The sequence below is a fragment of the Corylus avellana genome, chromosome ca10, assembly GCF_901000735.1.
Source record: "Corylus avellana chromosome ca10, CavTom2PMs-1.0".
Taxonomy (NCBI): domain Eukaryota; kingdom Viridiplantae; phylum Streptophyta; class Magnoliopsida; order Fagales; family Betulaceae; genus Corylus; species Corylus avellana.
Genome location: NC_081550.1, coordinates 16,657,762 through 16,675,335, shown reverse-complemented (window position 1 = coordinate 16,675,335; position 17,574 = coordinate 16,657,762). Strand labels below are relative to the sequence as shown.

At 34.7% G+C, this 17,574-nt stretch overlaps 1 protein-coding gene across 1 annotated transcript; it reads left to right on the top strand.

Annotated features, from left to right (window-relative positions):
• The first annotated feature begins 7,399 nt into the window (after positions 1-7,399).
• On the top strand, positions 7,400-8,374 carry LOC132163036 (uncharacterized). Its single transcript, XM_059573238.1, has one exon. The coding sequence runs from the start codon at positions 7,400-7,402 to the stop codon at positions 8,372-8,374; it is 975 nt and encodes a 324-aa protein (XP_059429221.1).
• The last annotated feature ends 9,200 nt before the right edge of the window (positions 8,375-17,574 follow it).

Genomic DNA, 17,574 nt, shown 5'->3' with positions numbered 1-17,574 from the left:
TATTACTAAACAACTTTCTTATATATATATATATATTTCACAAAATATTCAAATTTTATTTTTACTTAATATCACATCAGTTACTTTTTATTCCTATTAAAAATTAAAAAAAATTAAAAAAAATCTATAACAAAATTTGGTCCCTCTCTCACATACATATCTACTTGCATTTTGTCTAAATACCATCATAAATCCATTTTTCAACCTTTCCAATCCAACGCTGGCCTTATTTTCCTTAAGGAAACTCATAATACTTCTAATAGCACTCATATTGAAGTAGACAGCCACATCAACTTGTAAACAACTTTATAATAAAAGTTGTAGTACCTTTAGCACTACTCTTAATTATTTCACCAATTATATCCGTTTATAAATAACTTTATAGTAAAAGTTGTAGTACCATAATTTTTTTTTTTTTTTTCTGCTTAATTATTTCACTAATCATAAACTCCCTTGTCAACTTGTAAATGAGTTTGTTTAATGAAATTTTTACCTTCCTTTTGTTTTCTCCTCAAAACAAAAACATTTAAAACTATTATCGCGCCTCTAAAAATCGTTAAATAACCTAGCTTTTATATATATAAAAGTGTCCCTTTTTTTATTATAAACATGTGTCTTTTTTTTTTAGTAACATGTGATAGTGAGATACAAATGATTTTTTAATATTAGTTATTCCAACTTTGTTCATACTATTAAAAAAACATTTGCATTTCATATGTTTAAATGACACATGTCATTTTTATAGACTGAGTTGGAGGAAGTTCCTCCAACCCAGTTTGGAAAAAAACTCTTTCGAAATTTCTTCCAAACGAGTCTAGAGGAAATATGCTCCAACCCATTTAAAATAGTGTCAAGTGTCTATAAACATTTAAAATACACATTAAATCTTAACGTCATTAATAACAGTTTACTAACTTAGACTAAATTTAATGTGCCTTTTAAATGTTTATAGACACTTGACACTATTTTAAATAGGTTGGAGAATATTTCTTTCAGACTGATTTGAAGTAAATTTCTATCAATTCTAATTATATGTTAAAGAATATATAACATTTTTAGAGTCTGATATTAATTTTAATGCCTGAAAAGGCTAAATACGACCAACCTTGTGATTCACCTTGAACAAACAACTTATTAATTTTTCCTTTTACTTTCACACCTTCTCAGAAACTTCGTCTATATGTCAAAACCTAATAAAATGTCTGGTTTAAGGAGAGACAAATGGGTGAGACACACATATATAGGTCCCTCACAAATCTATCTGATAATTGATAAATTTGGACCGGTCCCCTAAAAAAAGCATTGTTTTCTGCTTTAATAGCAATGAAAGGCCGGCTCGGTAGGGTGCCATTTTTTCTTGTTGGGATAAGATCACAAAAAAAGATTATATGCATGTCACTCATGACATAATCATACATAAGCGTTAATTTAGAAAGAAAAAAGGAAATTCTTAACTGAGTGTACCAGTCATTATCGCCGATGGGATGTTTTTTCAACCAGTTTTCATGGCTTGGGTGTTAAGTAAGGGGATGAATAACATCTTTTCTTCCCCCCCCCCAAAAAAAAAAAAAAAAAAAAATCATAAATTTTTTTAAATTTTTTTTAATATTTATATTACATTAATTACTTTTTAACAGTTTTTATTACTATCAAATAAATAAATCACAACAAAACAAAATTTTATTACTTTTCCATATAAAAAATTTAAATTACATCAATTATTTTTTGCTACGGTTAAAAAAAAAAAAAAAAAAGACCATTTGCCAAACAATTATGTTTCATTTCTTCAGAATTTGATATTACCCTTCTGTTGTATTAGGACGAAGAATTTGAAAACATTATTAGCATTTTCAATATCATGTCATGTAATTGCTGGAAAGAAAAAGAAAAGAAAAAAAAAATAGTAGGGTTTGTTAAGAGATTGATTCCATACGACAAATTATTATCCATCAAATCCCACCTATGACAGATCCAAATAGCAATTCAGTGTCTCTCCTTCAACCGTCTCCTTACGAAAGGTGTTGATGTTTCAAAACTAGTCAGATCTTCGGTTTGCTTCAAACACCACTTTGTTGGTACCATTTCTTGGTCTGTTGACCAAGAGCCAGATGACCGGGACATTTTTTAGCCACTTTCTTATTTTTTTTTGTATTTTTTATATTGTATTGCTGTTTTGAGTTTGTTGTTGGATAGCCCATTCATTTTTCAATTTTTTGATTCCATGTTCCCTATCCTTATTTGCTTAGGGACAAAATAATAATAATAAAAATCCCACCTAAAGTCAACCAAAACCCTCCAATGACTAAAGGTAGCGTTGGCAAACAATTCTTCTTTATTTTCATTTCTTTTAATAAAAAGTTCACATTCTTTTAAAACCATTACTAAACAAATTTCTTATATATTTTTTTTCTTCTAAAAAGTTCAAACTTTATTTTTACTTTATATCACATCAATCACTTCCTACCCCTATTCAAACAAAAGATTCCATAACAAAATTTGGTCTCTCTCTCACATACATATCTTCTTTCTTGCATTTTGTCCAAATACCATCATAAATCCATTTTTCTACCAATCCAAATTCCAACCCAAACCGAGCCTTCTTTTTCTTAAGGAAACTCGTAATACTTATAATAGCACTTGTATTGTCAAGTAAACTGCCAGATCAATTTATAAACGACTTTATAATAAAAGTTGTAATACCTTTAGCACTACCCTTAATTATTTCACCAATTATATCCGTTTATAAATAATTTTATAGTAAAAATTATAGTACCATAAATTTTTTTTTTTCAGCTCTATTTCACTAATCATAAACTACCATGTAAATGATTTTGTTTAATGAAATTTTTACCTTCTCTTTGTTTTCTCTTCTAAACAAAAAGCTTCAAAACTATTCTCGCCTCTAAAAATTGTTAAATAACCGAGCTTTTATATATATATATATAAAAGAAAGGAAATGGCGGTTAGGTAATCTACGCAGCTTCCGCGGCATTGCGCAATAAACAGCAGTGCCGCATTCTTTGCCGTATCAAGCCAAATTCTAATCTCCAAAAGTCATGAGTTGGATGTTGTGTGTCCTCCTAGGAAAAGACACTTGAAATGTCTCATTTTTCAAAGACAAGACAAGCCTCACTCACTCACATCCCATCCCATCCTTCGCCGCAAAAGGGTCGACATTAATATTAATAATTAATAAACCATCCATCTTTACAATAATTACTATTATAGCACCGCAAACGTATATTCCAGAAGTTTGACGTGGAAAACATGGTTTTTATGGGGCTTTCTTATATTAATAAATTAAAATAAAATTAGTGATGATAAGTTCAAAAGGCAGGGTGTTGGATTACGTTTGCTGTTGGGCTTAGAAGCAAAAATGGTTACTTCTTTTGGGAGTTGTCACACTCTCACAATCATATATAGTCTGTCACGTGTGAACAACTTAGAAAAAAAGAAGAAAAAAAAATGAGTGTGTGTTTCATTGTCAAAAGCTTGGCAGGCAGCTTCCAGAGCATTTCGCAAGGGTTCTAAACGAGTGTTTTTTTTTTCTCCAAAGTCCACAAGTTGGATTGTGTTGTAGGAAAAAAGAGTTCGAATTGTGTTGCAATTTTCGGTTGTATTGCTTTTGACTTTTTTTTTGTATTTTAGTTGGGTTGTATTATTTTCCCTGTATTTTCCTTCTTTTTTTTTTTTGTTGTTTGTAATAAAGTCATGTCCTTTCTCTTGATCTGCTTGCTTGTTATTTTGGTCCAGACCCTTGGGGTTGTGGATGTGAACGATATCTTAGTTTACGGGTATAGGAGAATGTGTGTTAGCATGAGTTCCTTTTGATCCCAGAGTCGAGCAATAAGAGCTATTTATGCATTAGTTTGTGTCTGCTTAGCGCAGATCTGTTATTCAAACTAAATATTAGTTATAGATTAGCGGATATTTGGCGTCTTTGATATGTAATCTTTTAACTACAACTTTGATCTTTTAGCTTCGGATATAATGTTTCAAAACGCTCCTTCTTCAATTAGAAAAATAATAATAATAATAATTGCCCATTTAATTGTGTCACCAAATTACTCGGAAGGTGGTGGCGGAAAAGAGTGCTATCATTTCTCTTCTTTTCATTTTGTTAAAAATAAATAAATAAATAGGGAGAGAAAAAAGGTGATGTGGAATTAAATAATTTGATTGTTATTGAGCTGATTTTAATTTTATGGGTGAGTGGTAAAATTGTGAAAATGAAACACATGAAGTGAGGAAGGCTTGATCCACTTCTTTCATGGGCCGAGGGGCAAATTGGTCCGAATTGGTGATAGGTTGTTTCCGCTTCTTTAAAAAGCCCCAGGTGGCGAAATAGGCACAAGACCCAAGTGTAACCACATTTTACTACCCATTGGGCCCCGTAGCATCTGGGCTCGAGAGAACAAGAACCGGGCTTCCCATAATCTACGCCTTTCAAGTTTTCTGACCCATCACAAGTTTGCCTTGATCCCCTAGTAGATTTTTTTATTTTATTTTATTTTATTTTATTTTTAAAGTTGTGCTAAAAATTATATTTTTATTTTATAATTATGATTTGTCAGTTTTAATTAATTTTTAGATCAATCATGGTTAATAAAATATTCAAAAATTAGTGGAAATTGTCATGCATAATTGCGGAATAGTTCTTAGATCTCGTAATTCTTAATTAGGCGAATAAGAAGGCTCCGAGTGGTTGCTTACAAGCTTTCACACGCAAGCTCACCGCAGAATCAAACATTGGTCTCCGATGGAAATAAAAAATAATGATTTTCATACTTATTTATTATATTTATTTTATATAAGTGATTAAAAAAAAAAAAAAAACTTCAAATATATTATAGTAACTAATGTGAAATGAATATTATATGTGTTTGGCAATTGAATGAAAAAAAGGAATAGAACAGTAGTGTAACATATTTGATTGATATGAAAGAAAAACATAAGAATGTTTTGTATAAAAAAAATAAAAAAATTTGTTTTGTAGTAATTTTTTTATTTGAATAATAATAAAAAGTGATAGATATAATATAAAATATAAAAATATTATGATTAATTTTAAGAAATTTTTTAATCCAATCCGACCCTTTGCCAAACACAACATATGAGATAGTGAAAGACACCAAACGTGGAGCAGTGTACAACAGTACATTATGGAATTGCGTTGATGGGGTGACGGGTGATGGCTCTTGACCAATTTACGTCACAACCATATGTTGTCGCCTGAACATAGTGGCTCAAGTCGGGTGTGCCACCGCCCATGTCCCCACAATTCTGTACGGACGACTTTCGCAGGTGGGTGACTTAGTCATTCCATTGGCGACTAGTCACCTATATACGCCAAGACAAAGCATGTTATATAATTATCTTTAAATTATTATTATTTTTTTTTATATAAATTTAATAAATTAAATATTAAATTTATGGATCACATAGTTGAAAAAAAATAAATTCTTTTATTTTTCAAAATCTAGTATTACTCTTTATTTTTTTAATATGACCAACCAAGCTAAGAAAGGGAGAGGGGAAAGAGAAATTCTAAGGTGTGATTCTCGGCTCTTTGAGGTAGCCGTAGAGGTCTCCTCTAACTACTACTTTATTTGCAATGTTTTAGTTTTTGTAATATCACCCTTAATCTACCATTAGTTGTAAATTAAGGGTGTTTGGAAATTTATTATAAATAAGAAAATTGTTTATAAAATTTTGATTGAAATCAAATTCTTATTCTTTTACTATAGGAGTAAAAAATGTAAAATTCTAATTAAGGACGTCTAGCCTAGTCTATAAATAAAGAGAGAAAAGTTTTAAAAAAGTCCTCCCTAGGGTTTCTCTGAGAAGCGCCTAGAGGCGAGGTTTGAACCTCCTACCGGTTGACGGCTGTGGAGGGTGTGGCAGGACATACAGGGACGTTCTACGACTGGAAGATGGCAGAACAGTTGGAAAAATTATGGGGAACTATCTCGCTCACTGAAGGGGAGAAAGCTGGGATTGATATTGCCGAAGGAGAGATTGAGGAGGCTCGGATTCAAGGGGGCGGTGCTTAGTAGGGAAACTCTGGATGGGGAAAAAGGTGAATAAGGAAGCTTTCAAAACAGTGCTATCCAGAATATGGCGCACGCTGGGAGGAGTGATATTCAAGGAGTTGGATGACAACATCTGGCTTTTTGAATTTGCAGATGAAGAGGATATGAGGCGAGTTCTGGAGGGCAGGCCATGGTCCTTTGATCGCCATATTCTTGTTCTTAATGAGTTTGATGGAAGCACGCCACCATCACAGATGGCGTTCAAGCACTCTCCTTTTTGGGTGCAAATCCACGACATGCCGCTACTCTGCATGACTAAAGGTGTTGGCATCAAAATAGGAGAATCAATGGGGCAGTTCGAGGATATTGATTTGGCTGGAAACGGGGTAGGGGGTGGGGAAGGTGTTTGCGTATTAGAGTGGTGATTGATTTATCAAAGCCACTGGAGAGGGGTCGTGCACTTATGTTGGGAGGAAAAGCTCACCGGGTAACATGCAGGTATGAAAAGCTGCCCATGGCATGTTTTGATTGTGGCAGGATTATTCATGGAGAGAAGGGGTGTCCTATACCAAAAAGTACCAAACTGAGTGCAAAAGTTGAAGGGAAGGCGTGGGGAGTATGGCTCCGGGCAGACGATGGGCGAAAGAGAGGAGGTGGCGGAGTTGAACACAGTGACGGCGAGGGGAAATCCAGCAACCACGACAGCTTGGGAGAGGACGGTGCAGATTTCTGCCCCAAGAATACGTGTATGGGGCCCACCGGATTCTCAGGAAACCCTAGCAAACAACCTCACTCTAATCACGGCTCCAGCAACGGAGATTTGTCATCTTTCCATAATGGAGCGAAAGACTGGTCGAAGGGGAAAGAAAAGGAGGGAACAGAGGAATCAGCTGGCAATCTTGCGATAAAACAGGGATTTCAGACATATATAGTCCTAATGTGGATGCTGCATGCACTGCTGAGGTGGCAGGTACTAGAAGTGGAGGAAAGGAATACATTAATGGGCCAATAAAGGAGACTAATATGGGCTGGAATAATGCAATGGGCCAATCGGAAATAGAAGGAATTTTGGACCCTCAGAATGATACACCCGTATACGTCCAGATGGATACTGCCCCTTACTCACAAAAGGAGCAGACTGAAAGAGGGACTAGCCTGCGGCGTTGGAAGCGTAGAGCACGAGAGGGGAAGCCTATTGCTGCCACTGACGAGGAGGGACGAAGTTCAAATAAGAAACGAAAGGAGAGTTTACAGGATGAAGATGGCGAACCAGTACAGGCAGGCAAACAGGGGAAATTGGGAGATGAAGAGGGGGAGGACAATAACAAAGAGCTGGCGGTGGCTGAGGTTCAGCCCCGCCAACACCAATGAGTCTCATAAGTTGGAACTGCCGAGGGCTTGGGAACCCTCAGGCAGTTCGCGACCTTTGTCAACTGACGAAGGAAAAGAAGCCCATCATTTTGTTTCTTATGGAGACAAAGTGTAGGAAGAATAAAATGGAGGTTGTACGGGTGAAATTGGGGTTTGAAGGTATGTTTGTGGTGGACCCCATCGGAAGAAGTGGTGGACTTGCATTGTTATGGAAGGATATTAGCTTGCTGGAAATTCAAAATTTTTCTAGGCGACATATTAATGCAATTGTGAAAGAAGAGGGTACGGGGTATTCTTGGAAATTGACTGGTTTTTATGGACATCCGGAGTGGCAAAAACGACATGAATCTTGGGCACTACTAAGGCATTTAAGGAGTTACAACCCGATACCTTGGCTATGCGTGGGAGACTTTAATGAAATAACGAGCCAATCGGAGAAGTATGGAGAAGTACCACGGAAGGAATCCCAAATGGCCCAATTCCGAGAGGCATTGGAAGACTGTCACTTAGGTGATTTAGGGTTTACGGGCTCTAAATTTACGTGGACAAATTGTAGGCAAGATGGTGGTTTCATTAAAGAAAGGTTAGATAGGGCGGCGGCAAATAGTGGTTGGTATCATAAGTTTAAAAGGGTGGACGTGAAGATTTTGGCTGCTCGTACATCTGACCATAAGCCCATATTTATCACTTACTCAGAAAAGGAAGGGGAATTCATGCAAGTCAAACAAAGAACCAAATTTGAAGCCAAGTGGCTCTTAGATGAGGGAGCCACGGATGTCCTTAAGAGGGCCTGGTGTGATGACACTCTTGGAGGAACAAGTGTACAGGTGGTACAACAAAAATTGGAGGCGTGTAAAGGTGCACTCAAAAGATGGAACTGGCAAAAACACGGCAATTTTGAGAAAGCTGTCAAAGAAAAAACCCAGCAACTAGAAATCATGCAGCGAAATGAAACAGTGATGGATGGGTGAGCAATAAAACAGCTCAAGCTGGAAATTGATTTTTTACTAGAGCAAGAAGACATGAGATGGAAGCAAAGAGCCAAGCAAAACTGGTATCGTAATGGTGACAGAATTACCCCTTTCTTCCACGCTTGGGCAAGCCACCGACGGAGGATTAATACTATTCAGAAAATCCAAGATGAGGATGGTCGAGAATGGGCAAAACCTGAGGAGATTGGTAAGGCTTTTACTGACTTCTACCAAACTTTATTTACTGCAGGAGGTGCAACGGATGTAGAGGAATGTCTGCGGGGGCTGGAGAGTCGGGTAACGGAAGAGATGAACCAACAATTGCTAAAGGTGTTCTCCATGACAGAAGTGGACGAAGCTTTGAAGCAGATGCACCCGTTGAAGTCTCCTGGACCTGATGGTATGTCTGCTTGTTTTTACCAAAATTCTTAGGAATTTGTGCGGAATGAGATATGCATGGCAGTCCTTGATTTCCTGAATAATGGGATTTTTGACGCTTCAATAAATGCCACATACATTACTCTGATTCCAAAAGTTAAAACTCCAACTAGAATCATTGAGTACAGGCCTATTAGTCTTTGTAATGTATTGTACAAGCTAATTGCAAAGGTTCTAGCTAACAGGTTGAAAAAGGTCCTCCCCTATATCATCTCGGCCAATCAAAGTGCGTTCATTCCGGGACGCCTTATAACAGACAACATCTTGGTAGCGTTTGAAGCATTGCAAACTATGGATGCACGGATGAAAGGGAAAAAGGGGTATATGGCACTCAAACTTGATATGAGCAAGGCTTATGATCGAGTTGAGTGGGATTTCTTGGAGGCCATCATGATCAAGATTGGTTTTGCAAGAAGCTGGGTAGACAAGTTGATGACATGTATCCGTTCTGTCTCTTATTCTATTTTGATAAATGGCCAACCGTATGGAAACATTGTCCCATCTAGGGGAATCAGGCAAGGAGATCCTTTGTCCCCCTATCTTTTCATTTTATGTGCGGAAGGGCTTAGCACACTGCTGCGAAGGGCGGAACAAGAAAGGAAAATAACAGGCCTGCCTATTGCCAGGGGAGGTACAAAAATTAATCATTTGTTTTTTACGGACGACAGCTTGTTGTTTTGCAGAGCTAGTATCCTGGAGTGGGTTCGTATACAAGAGGCCCTGGAAATTTATGAGAGAGCATCTGGACAGAAACTTAACTGGGAAAAGACGTCCATCTTCTTTAGTAAAAATATGAAGAGAGAAGCAAAGGAGCTCATCTTGTCGGCCGCTGGGGTTGCTTCGACCACGAGATATGAAAAATACTTAGGCCTACCTGCACTTATTGGGAGGGCAAAAGTGAAATCTTTCTCATCGTTAAAAAGCAGAATTTGGGATAGAATGAATGGTTGGAAAGAAAAATTTCTTTCGCAAGCCGGTAAGGAAGTTCTGTTGAAGGCGGTGGTGCAAGCGATCCCAACTTATACGATGAGTGTATTTCAGTTGCCCAAAACCCTTTGTCACGAGATAAGCTCTATGATGGCCAAGTTCTGGTGGGGACACAAGGGGAACGATGCTCGGATTGCTTGGATGAGCTGGAGCAAAATGGGGAGGGCCAAGGAGAGAGGGGGATTGGGTTACCGGGACCTTGAAATTTTTAATCTTGCTCTCCTTGCGAAACAAGGATGGAGATTACTACCAAGACCGGACACATTGACAGCCACAATCTTCCGAGAAAAATATTACCCGGATGGCTCTTTCTTGGACTCAAACCTAGGCCGGAAGCCGTCGTATGTTTGGCGTAGCATGTGGAATGCAAAACCTCTTCTCAAAGAAGGGCTTGTATGGCGAGTGGGGGATAGTACATCCATTGGGATTTGGACAGACCGATGGCTGCCAAAACCAGGGTCACACTTTGTGAAATCCCCTGTGAGAATTCTGCCGCGGGAAGCAAAAGTATCTGAGCTCCTTAATAAGGAAACAAACTGGTGGAACACGGAATTGTTAGGTGAGATTTTTGGTGCAGAGGAAGCAAGGCAAATCTGTGGAATAGCCATATGTCCTCAAAGCTGAAAAGATCAACTTGTCTGGGCGGCCACAAAGAATGGGGAATACACTGTCCGGAGTGCCTACCACTTGGGAAAGGAGAACTCCATTAGTCAAGAGGGCAGCTGCTCAAATTCTGCCTACCTAGCTGCAATATGGAAAAGAATATGGAAGATCAAAGGTGCTCGAGTGGTTAAAACCTTTCTCTGGCAAGCCTGTAACAATATCCTGCCCACTAAGGAGATGTTGTATAAGAGACATATTTTCCCGGACCCTCTATGTCCGATATGTGGCCGGGAAGTCGAAACCACAGAACATATCCTATGGAGCTGTTTGTCAGCCAAAGACGTGTGGCTGGAGTGTGATCCCAGGATTAATAAATGCACGAGCAATGAAGTTGATTTTATCTATATCATGGAGATATTGCTAGATAGATTGAACGAGGAACAGCTGCAGCTTGTGGCTACTGTGGCGCGACAACTCTGGTTTAGAAGGAATTCTTTAGTGCATGGGGGTGACTTGGTTGGCCCATCGGTTGTGATTCGGAGGGCCAAGGAGCAGATTTTAGCTTTTAATAAGGCTATGTAGAGGAATATTGACACGGAAGTGGCTTCTCCTCCCAGCCTCGTTGTCAATTGGGTGCCCCCATCTGTGGGACTTGTCAAAATTAATTGGGACGCCGCCATATATGAACAACACAATAAGATGGGTGCTGGAGTTATCGCACGTGACCATACAGGAAAAGTTTTGGCTATGCTGTGTGCAACTAAGGAAGGCATAAGTGATCCTGCAACAGCAGAGGCCGTAGGAGCCTGGACAGCAGTGAATTTAGCTCAGCGTATGGAGCTCCACAATGTTGTTTTTGAAGGGGATGCGTTGGAAGTAGTCAAAGCTCTGAACAAGGAAGGGAATTGTTGGACGACCTATGGGCAAATGCTGAACGATGCAAAAGAAGAAATCAAGAAGCACCAAGGATGGGCTGTTCAATATGTTGGCAGAATAGCGAATGGAGATGCACACCAGCTAGCAAAAATTGTGTTTATGTATGGTAAGGGAAACGAATGGAGGGAGGACTTTCCCTTTTTGTGTGGGAGAACTTGAACCTGTTTGATGTTTTGTTGTTAATGAGAACCATTTCCAAAAAAAAAAAAAAAGTCTATAAATAAAGAGCATGTGTATTCTATCAATACCGCAATTAGGCATAGATTTTTCTTTTTTTTTTTTTTTTTTTTTTTTTAAGATTTTTGTTATTGGGGTTTTCTACCTCAAATCAAATGCAGGTTTGAACAAATATGACTGAAGGTATGTCTAAATTATTTTTTGTTGTATATTTTTATATACAGTTTTTTACCCACTTAAGATATGGAAAATTAGTTTAGTTTCCTATTTCTATTTTTATCATAAAAAGAATAACCAAGTGGGGTATCGGCAGGACTCGGTTAAGACACCTCCAAGACCTGTCATGACATTTTCGTAATTTAGAGTTTAATATAATTTAATGAAAATATTTTTTAAAAAAAATTATGATTTTCCGTACGTGTCAAACACCGTAAAATGTTTTTTGAGGAAATCATTTTTAAGGAAAATATTTTCAGCTGAAAATAGCATTTCAAGGTTATTTCTCTCTATGTATGTACAGTAATTAGGTGCATATATACCTATTGTGCACATATAAGCATGCTTTTAACTCTATATACATACATAATAACATGATACATTGCACATACATGACCCTTAATGCAAAATAGCTGTCTGGAACCAATTCCTGGGAAAGATGTTTTAAACGATAAGGTTAGGTGGGGTCGAGGAGATAAACCAAATGATCAGACCATCCAGCCTTGCAAAAGCTGGCCGTTTACGCCTTCTTTCCATTGTCATTTGTCAAGAAAAGAGAGAGAGTAAATAGTAATGTTGTATACTTGTATTACATACTTATATTCTATAAGTTTTTTTTTTAATGACGGGAAAATACAGCGTCTATACGATAACATCTTGAGAGTTATTTGGTGTTTTTATATGATTCCTCTCGATTTGTAAGCCCTTATAAAAATAAAACTGATTCTTGAACCTCTGTCATGCTCATGTCATGTCGAGGTATTGCAGAAGAAAAAACTACAAAATTCGATCCAATTTATTGTAATCGATTAGTTAACATGTTGGTTAACCGTATTCTAAAACATGGAAAAAAATCATTGGCTTATCAAATTATCTATCGAGCTATGAAAAAGATTCAACAAAAGACGAATCTTCCAAAGAACAAGGCTTTTTTCTAATAAGCCAATTCATTTGGGACCATGCTGATCCACTTTTTTCCCTATTCAAAGATCAGCTCCAATAGCAGGCTTTTCTTTATTTGTTTGATTTTTTACATAACATAATTGATAATGTGAAATCAAAGAATATTGAAAAGGCTTATTTCCCCTTTTTTCCAAGAGTCACCGATCTACTGTGTCGTAAGAACCTACAATTAGAAATTAGAGGAGCTCGATCTCGGTATAACAAAGCAAGAAAAGAATTTTTAGTTTTTTTTTAGACATATACAAATACAATAAGGTCCGGATATTTATACAATTCATCTAATTATTCTTTGTGGTACAATACTTTAGTAGATTTCGCTACCTATAACTTGTTATATTTGATGTTCCATCTGTAAGTTATAAAAAAAAAAAAAAAAACATTTCTTAACTTAATAATGCATTTTCGTCCCCACATCGATGCTCTTCAACTCGTGATTTTGGAAAGGAATTTCTTTTGGTTTTCAAGTATGATCACTTTGTATATTTATATCTGTCGCAAAATTTCTTATCCGTACAAAACGCTCCCTCCATACGTATCAAATAAGACTCCAGTTTTGCTGATGGGTGTGGCTCCAAAAAATTATTTGCACAAGAGAGGATTCGAACCTTAAACTTAATAGGGATGCCATCAAGACCTTACCCACTGAACCAACCCTTTTGGGTTATCCTACAGTGTTAATATGTTAATTTCAACCAATTTTTAAATTTTTAAATTTATGATTATTATTATTATTATTTTAACAATGATTAATATAAGAATATGACAATCTCTATCGATCCTTGAATTTTATTTTTTACCTAATTTAAAGATTAGTTGAAACTATTATGTTAGTATTGTAAGATATTTTGTATAATAAAAATATAATTTGTTTAGCATTACTCAAGAACACTAGACATACCTCATTCACATGTAATTTTTGTGGCAAGCCAACGGAACATTTACAGAGAAAAGTAAGGAGAAATAATCAATTATAATATTTACGAGTTTAAAGTTTTAATAAATGATATTTATATTAAACTATTAAATTCATTATTAAGAAAGAGTTTTTCTCCAAACTGGGTTTGAGAAACTTCTTTCAACACCTTCTATAAAAATGACATGTGTTCATTTTATTAATAACATGTGAGATGCACATGAGTTTTTAATATTAGTTATTCCAACTGTTTCTACTATTAAAAAAATATGTGCATCTCACATGTTCAAATGACACATATCATTTTTATAGATTGGGTTAAAGAAAGTTCCTCCCACCCAGTTTAGAGGAAAACTTTGTCGAAATTTCCTCCAAACTAGTATGGAGGAAATATCCTCCAACCCATTTAAAATAATATTCAGTGTTTATAAACATTTAAAATGCACATTAAATTCTTAACGTAGATATATTCTTGTTAGGATAAGAGCAAACAGATTATATGCATGTCACTCATGACATAATCATACATAAATGTTAATTTAGAAAGAAAAAAGGAACTTCTTAACTGAGTGTACAAGTCATTATCGCCGATGGGATGCTTTTTTTTAAACCAGTTTTCATGGCTTGGGTGTTAAGTCAGGGGGATGAATAACATCTTTTCTTCAAAAAAAAAAAAAATCAACAATAAATTTTTTTAATTTTTATATTACATTAATCACTTTTTAATAGTTTTTATTACTATCAAATAAAAAAATCACAACAAAATAAAATTTTATTACTTTTTCATATAAATTTTTTTAAAAAATTTATGTTACATCAATTATTTTTTGCTACATTAAAAAAAACCCATTTGCCAAACAATTATGTTTCATTTCTTCAGAATTTGATATTACCTTTCTGTTGTGTTAGGACGAAGAATTTTAAAACACTATTAGCATTTTCAATATCATGTAATTGCTGAAAAAAAAAAAAAAAAAAGAAGAAGAAGAAGAAGGTGTATTGTGTGCTAAGAGATTGATTCCATACGGCAAATTATTGTCCATCAAATCCCATCTAAAGTCAACCAAAAACCTCCAATGACTAAAGGTAGCGTTTGGCAAACAATTCTTCTTTACTTTCATTTCTTTTAATAAAAAGTTAACATTCTTTTAAAACTATTACTAAACAACTTTCTTATATATATATATTTTCAGAAAAAATTCAAATTTTATTTTTACTTAATATCACAGCAGTCACTTTTTATTCCTATTAAAAAAAAAATCCATAACAAAATTTGGTCTCTCTCTCACATACGTATCTTCTTACTTGCATTTTGTCCAAATACCATCATAAATCCATTTTTCGACCTTTCCAACACAACCCAACCTAACCCTGGCCTTATTTTCCCTAAGGAAACTCGTAATACTTCTAATAGCACTCATATTGTCTAGTAGACAGCCACATCAATTTGAAAACAATTTCATAATAAAAGTTGTAGTACCTTTAGTACTACTCTTAATTATTTCACCAATTGTATACGTTTATAAATAACTTTATAGTAAAAGTTGCAGTACCATAATTTTTTTTTTCTGCTTAATTATTTCACTAATCATAAACTGCCATGTCAACTTGTAAATGATTTTGTTTAATGAAATTTTTACCTTCTCTTTGTTTTCTCCTCAAAACAAAAACATTCAAAACTATTATCGCTTCTAAAAATCGTTATATATATAAAAGTGTCCTTTTTTTTTTTTTTTTTTTGGTAAAAGTGTCCCTTTTCTTACTATAAACATGTGTCATTTTTTTTAATAACATGTGAGAGTGAGATGCACATAATTTTTTAATATTAGTTATTCCAACTTTGTCCATGCTATTAAAAAAACATGTGCATCTCACATGTTCAAATGACACATGTCATTTTTATAGACTGAGTTAGAGGAAGTTCCTCTAACCCAGTTTGGAAGAAAACTTTATCGAAATTTTCTCCAAACCAGTCTAGAGGAAATATCCTCAAACTCATTTAAAATAGTGTCAAGTGTCTATAAACATTTAAAATGCACATTAAATCTTAACGTCATTAATAGGAATTTACTAACTTAGACTAGATTTAATGTGCATTTTAAATGTTTATAGACGCTTGATACTATTTTAAATGGGTTAAATGATATTTCTTTTAGACTGATTTGAAGTAAATTTCTATCGATTCTAATTATATATTAAAGAATATATAACATTTTTAGAGTCTGATATTAATTTTAATGCCTGAAAAGGCTAAATACGACCAACCTTGTGATTCACCTTGAACAAACAACTTATTAATTTTTCCTTTTACTTTCACATCTTCTCATAAACTTCGTCTATCTGTCAAAACCTAATAAAATGTCTGGTTTATGGAGAGACAAATGGGTGAGACACACATATATTTGTCCCTCACAAATCTATCTGATAATTGATAAATTTGGACCGGTCCCCTAAAAAAAACATTGCTTTCTGCTTTAATAGCAATGAAAGGCCGGCTCGGTAGGGTGCCATTTTTTCTTGTTGGGATAAGATCACAAAAAGATTATATGCATGTCACTCATGACATAATCATACATAAATGTTAATTTAGAAAGAAAAAAGGAAATTCTTAACTGAGTGTACCAGTCATTATCGCCGATGGGATGTTTTTTCAACCAGTTTTCATTGCTTGGGTGTTAAGGAAGGGGATGAATAACATCTTTTCTTCCCTCCAAAAAAATAAAAAATTAATATAATTTTTTTTAATTTTTTAATTTTTATATTACATTAATCACTTTTTAAAAATTTTTATTACTATCAAATAAAAAAATCACAACAAAATAAAATTTTATTACTTTTCCATATAAAAAATTTTTAAAAATTTATATTACATCAATTATTTTTTGCTACAGTTAAAAAAAAAAAATCATTTGCCAAACAATTGTGTTTCATTTCTTCAGAATTTGATATTACCCTTATGTTGTATTAGGACGAAGAATTTGAAAACATTATTAGCATTTTCAATATCATGTCATGTAATTGCTGAAAAAAAAAAAAGAAAAAAAAAAGCAGGGTTTGCTAAGAGATTGATTCCATACGACAAATTATTATCCATCAAATCCTATCTACGACGGATCTAAATAGGAATTCAGTGCCTCTCCTTCAACAGCCTCCTTACGGAGGGTGTTGATGTTTCAAAACTAGTTAGATCTTCAGCTTGCTTCAAACACTACTTTGTTGGTGCCGTTTATTGGTCTGTTGACCAAGATCTAGATGACCGGGCCATTTTTTGGCCTATTTTCTATTTGTTTGTATTTTCTGTATTGTATTACTGTTTTAAGCTTGTCGTTGAAGAACCCAACCATTTTTCGGTTTTTTGATTCCATATACCCTGTCCTTATTTGCTTAGGAAAAAACAAAAAATAATACTAAAAATCCCACCTAAAGTCAACCAAAACCCTCCAATGACTAAAGGTAGCGTTGGCAAACAATTCTTCTTTATTTTCATTTCTTTTAATAAAAAGTTCACATTCTTTTAAAACCATTACTAAACAAATTTCTTATATATTTTTTTTAAAAAAAATTCAAATTTTATTTTTACTTTATATCACATCAATCACTTTCTATCCCTATTCAAACAAAAAATTTTAGAGGTGTCAACCCGGTCCGATTTTTCGGTTTTTGACCAAAACTGGGAATTATCGGCCGGTTCCGGTTTTATCTGGTCCGGTAACCGATTTTTTTAAAAAATTGGTTTTTGGGCTTATTTTAGGTATTGGGCCTAAAATAAACCTTTTTTTTTTTTTTTTTTTTTTTTCATAAGTTGGCCCATTTTTTTAAAAATCTATTAGTTTCTTTGTCTAAATTAAAGGGACTTTGTTGTAATTGTTCCAAACAATTAAAAAATAAACCTAAAAAAGTCAAAAAAATCCTAAAAAATCAATGTTTTTGCCTATTTGGGCCTTAGAAATAAAAATTTAATTTTTTT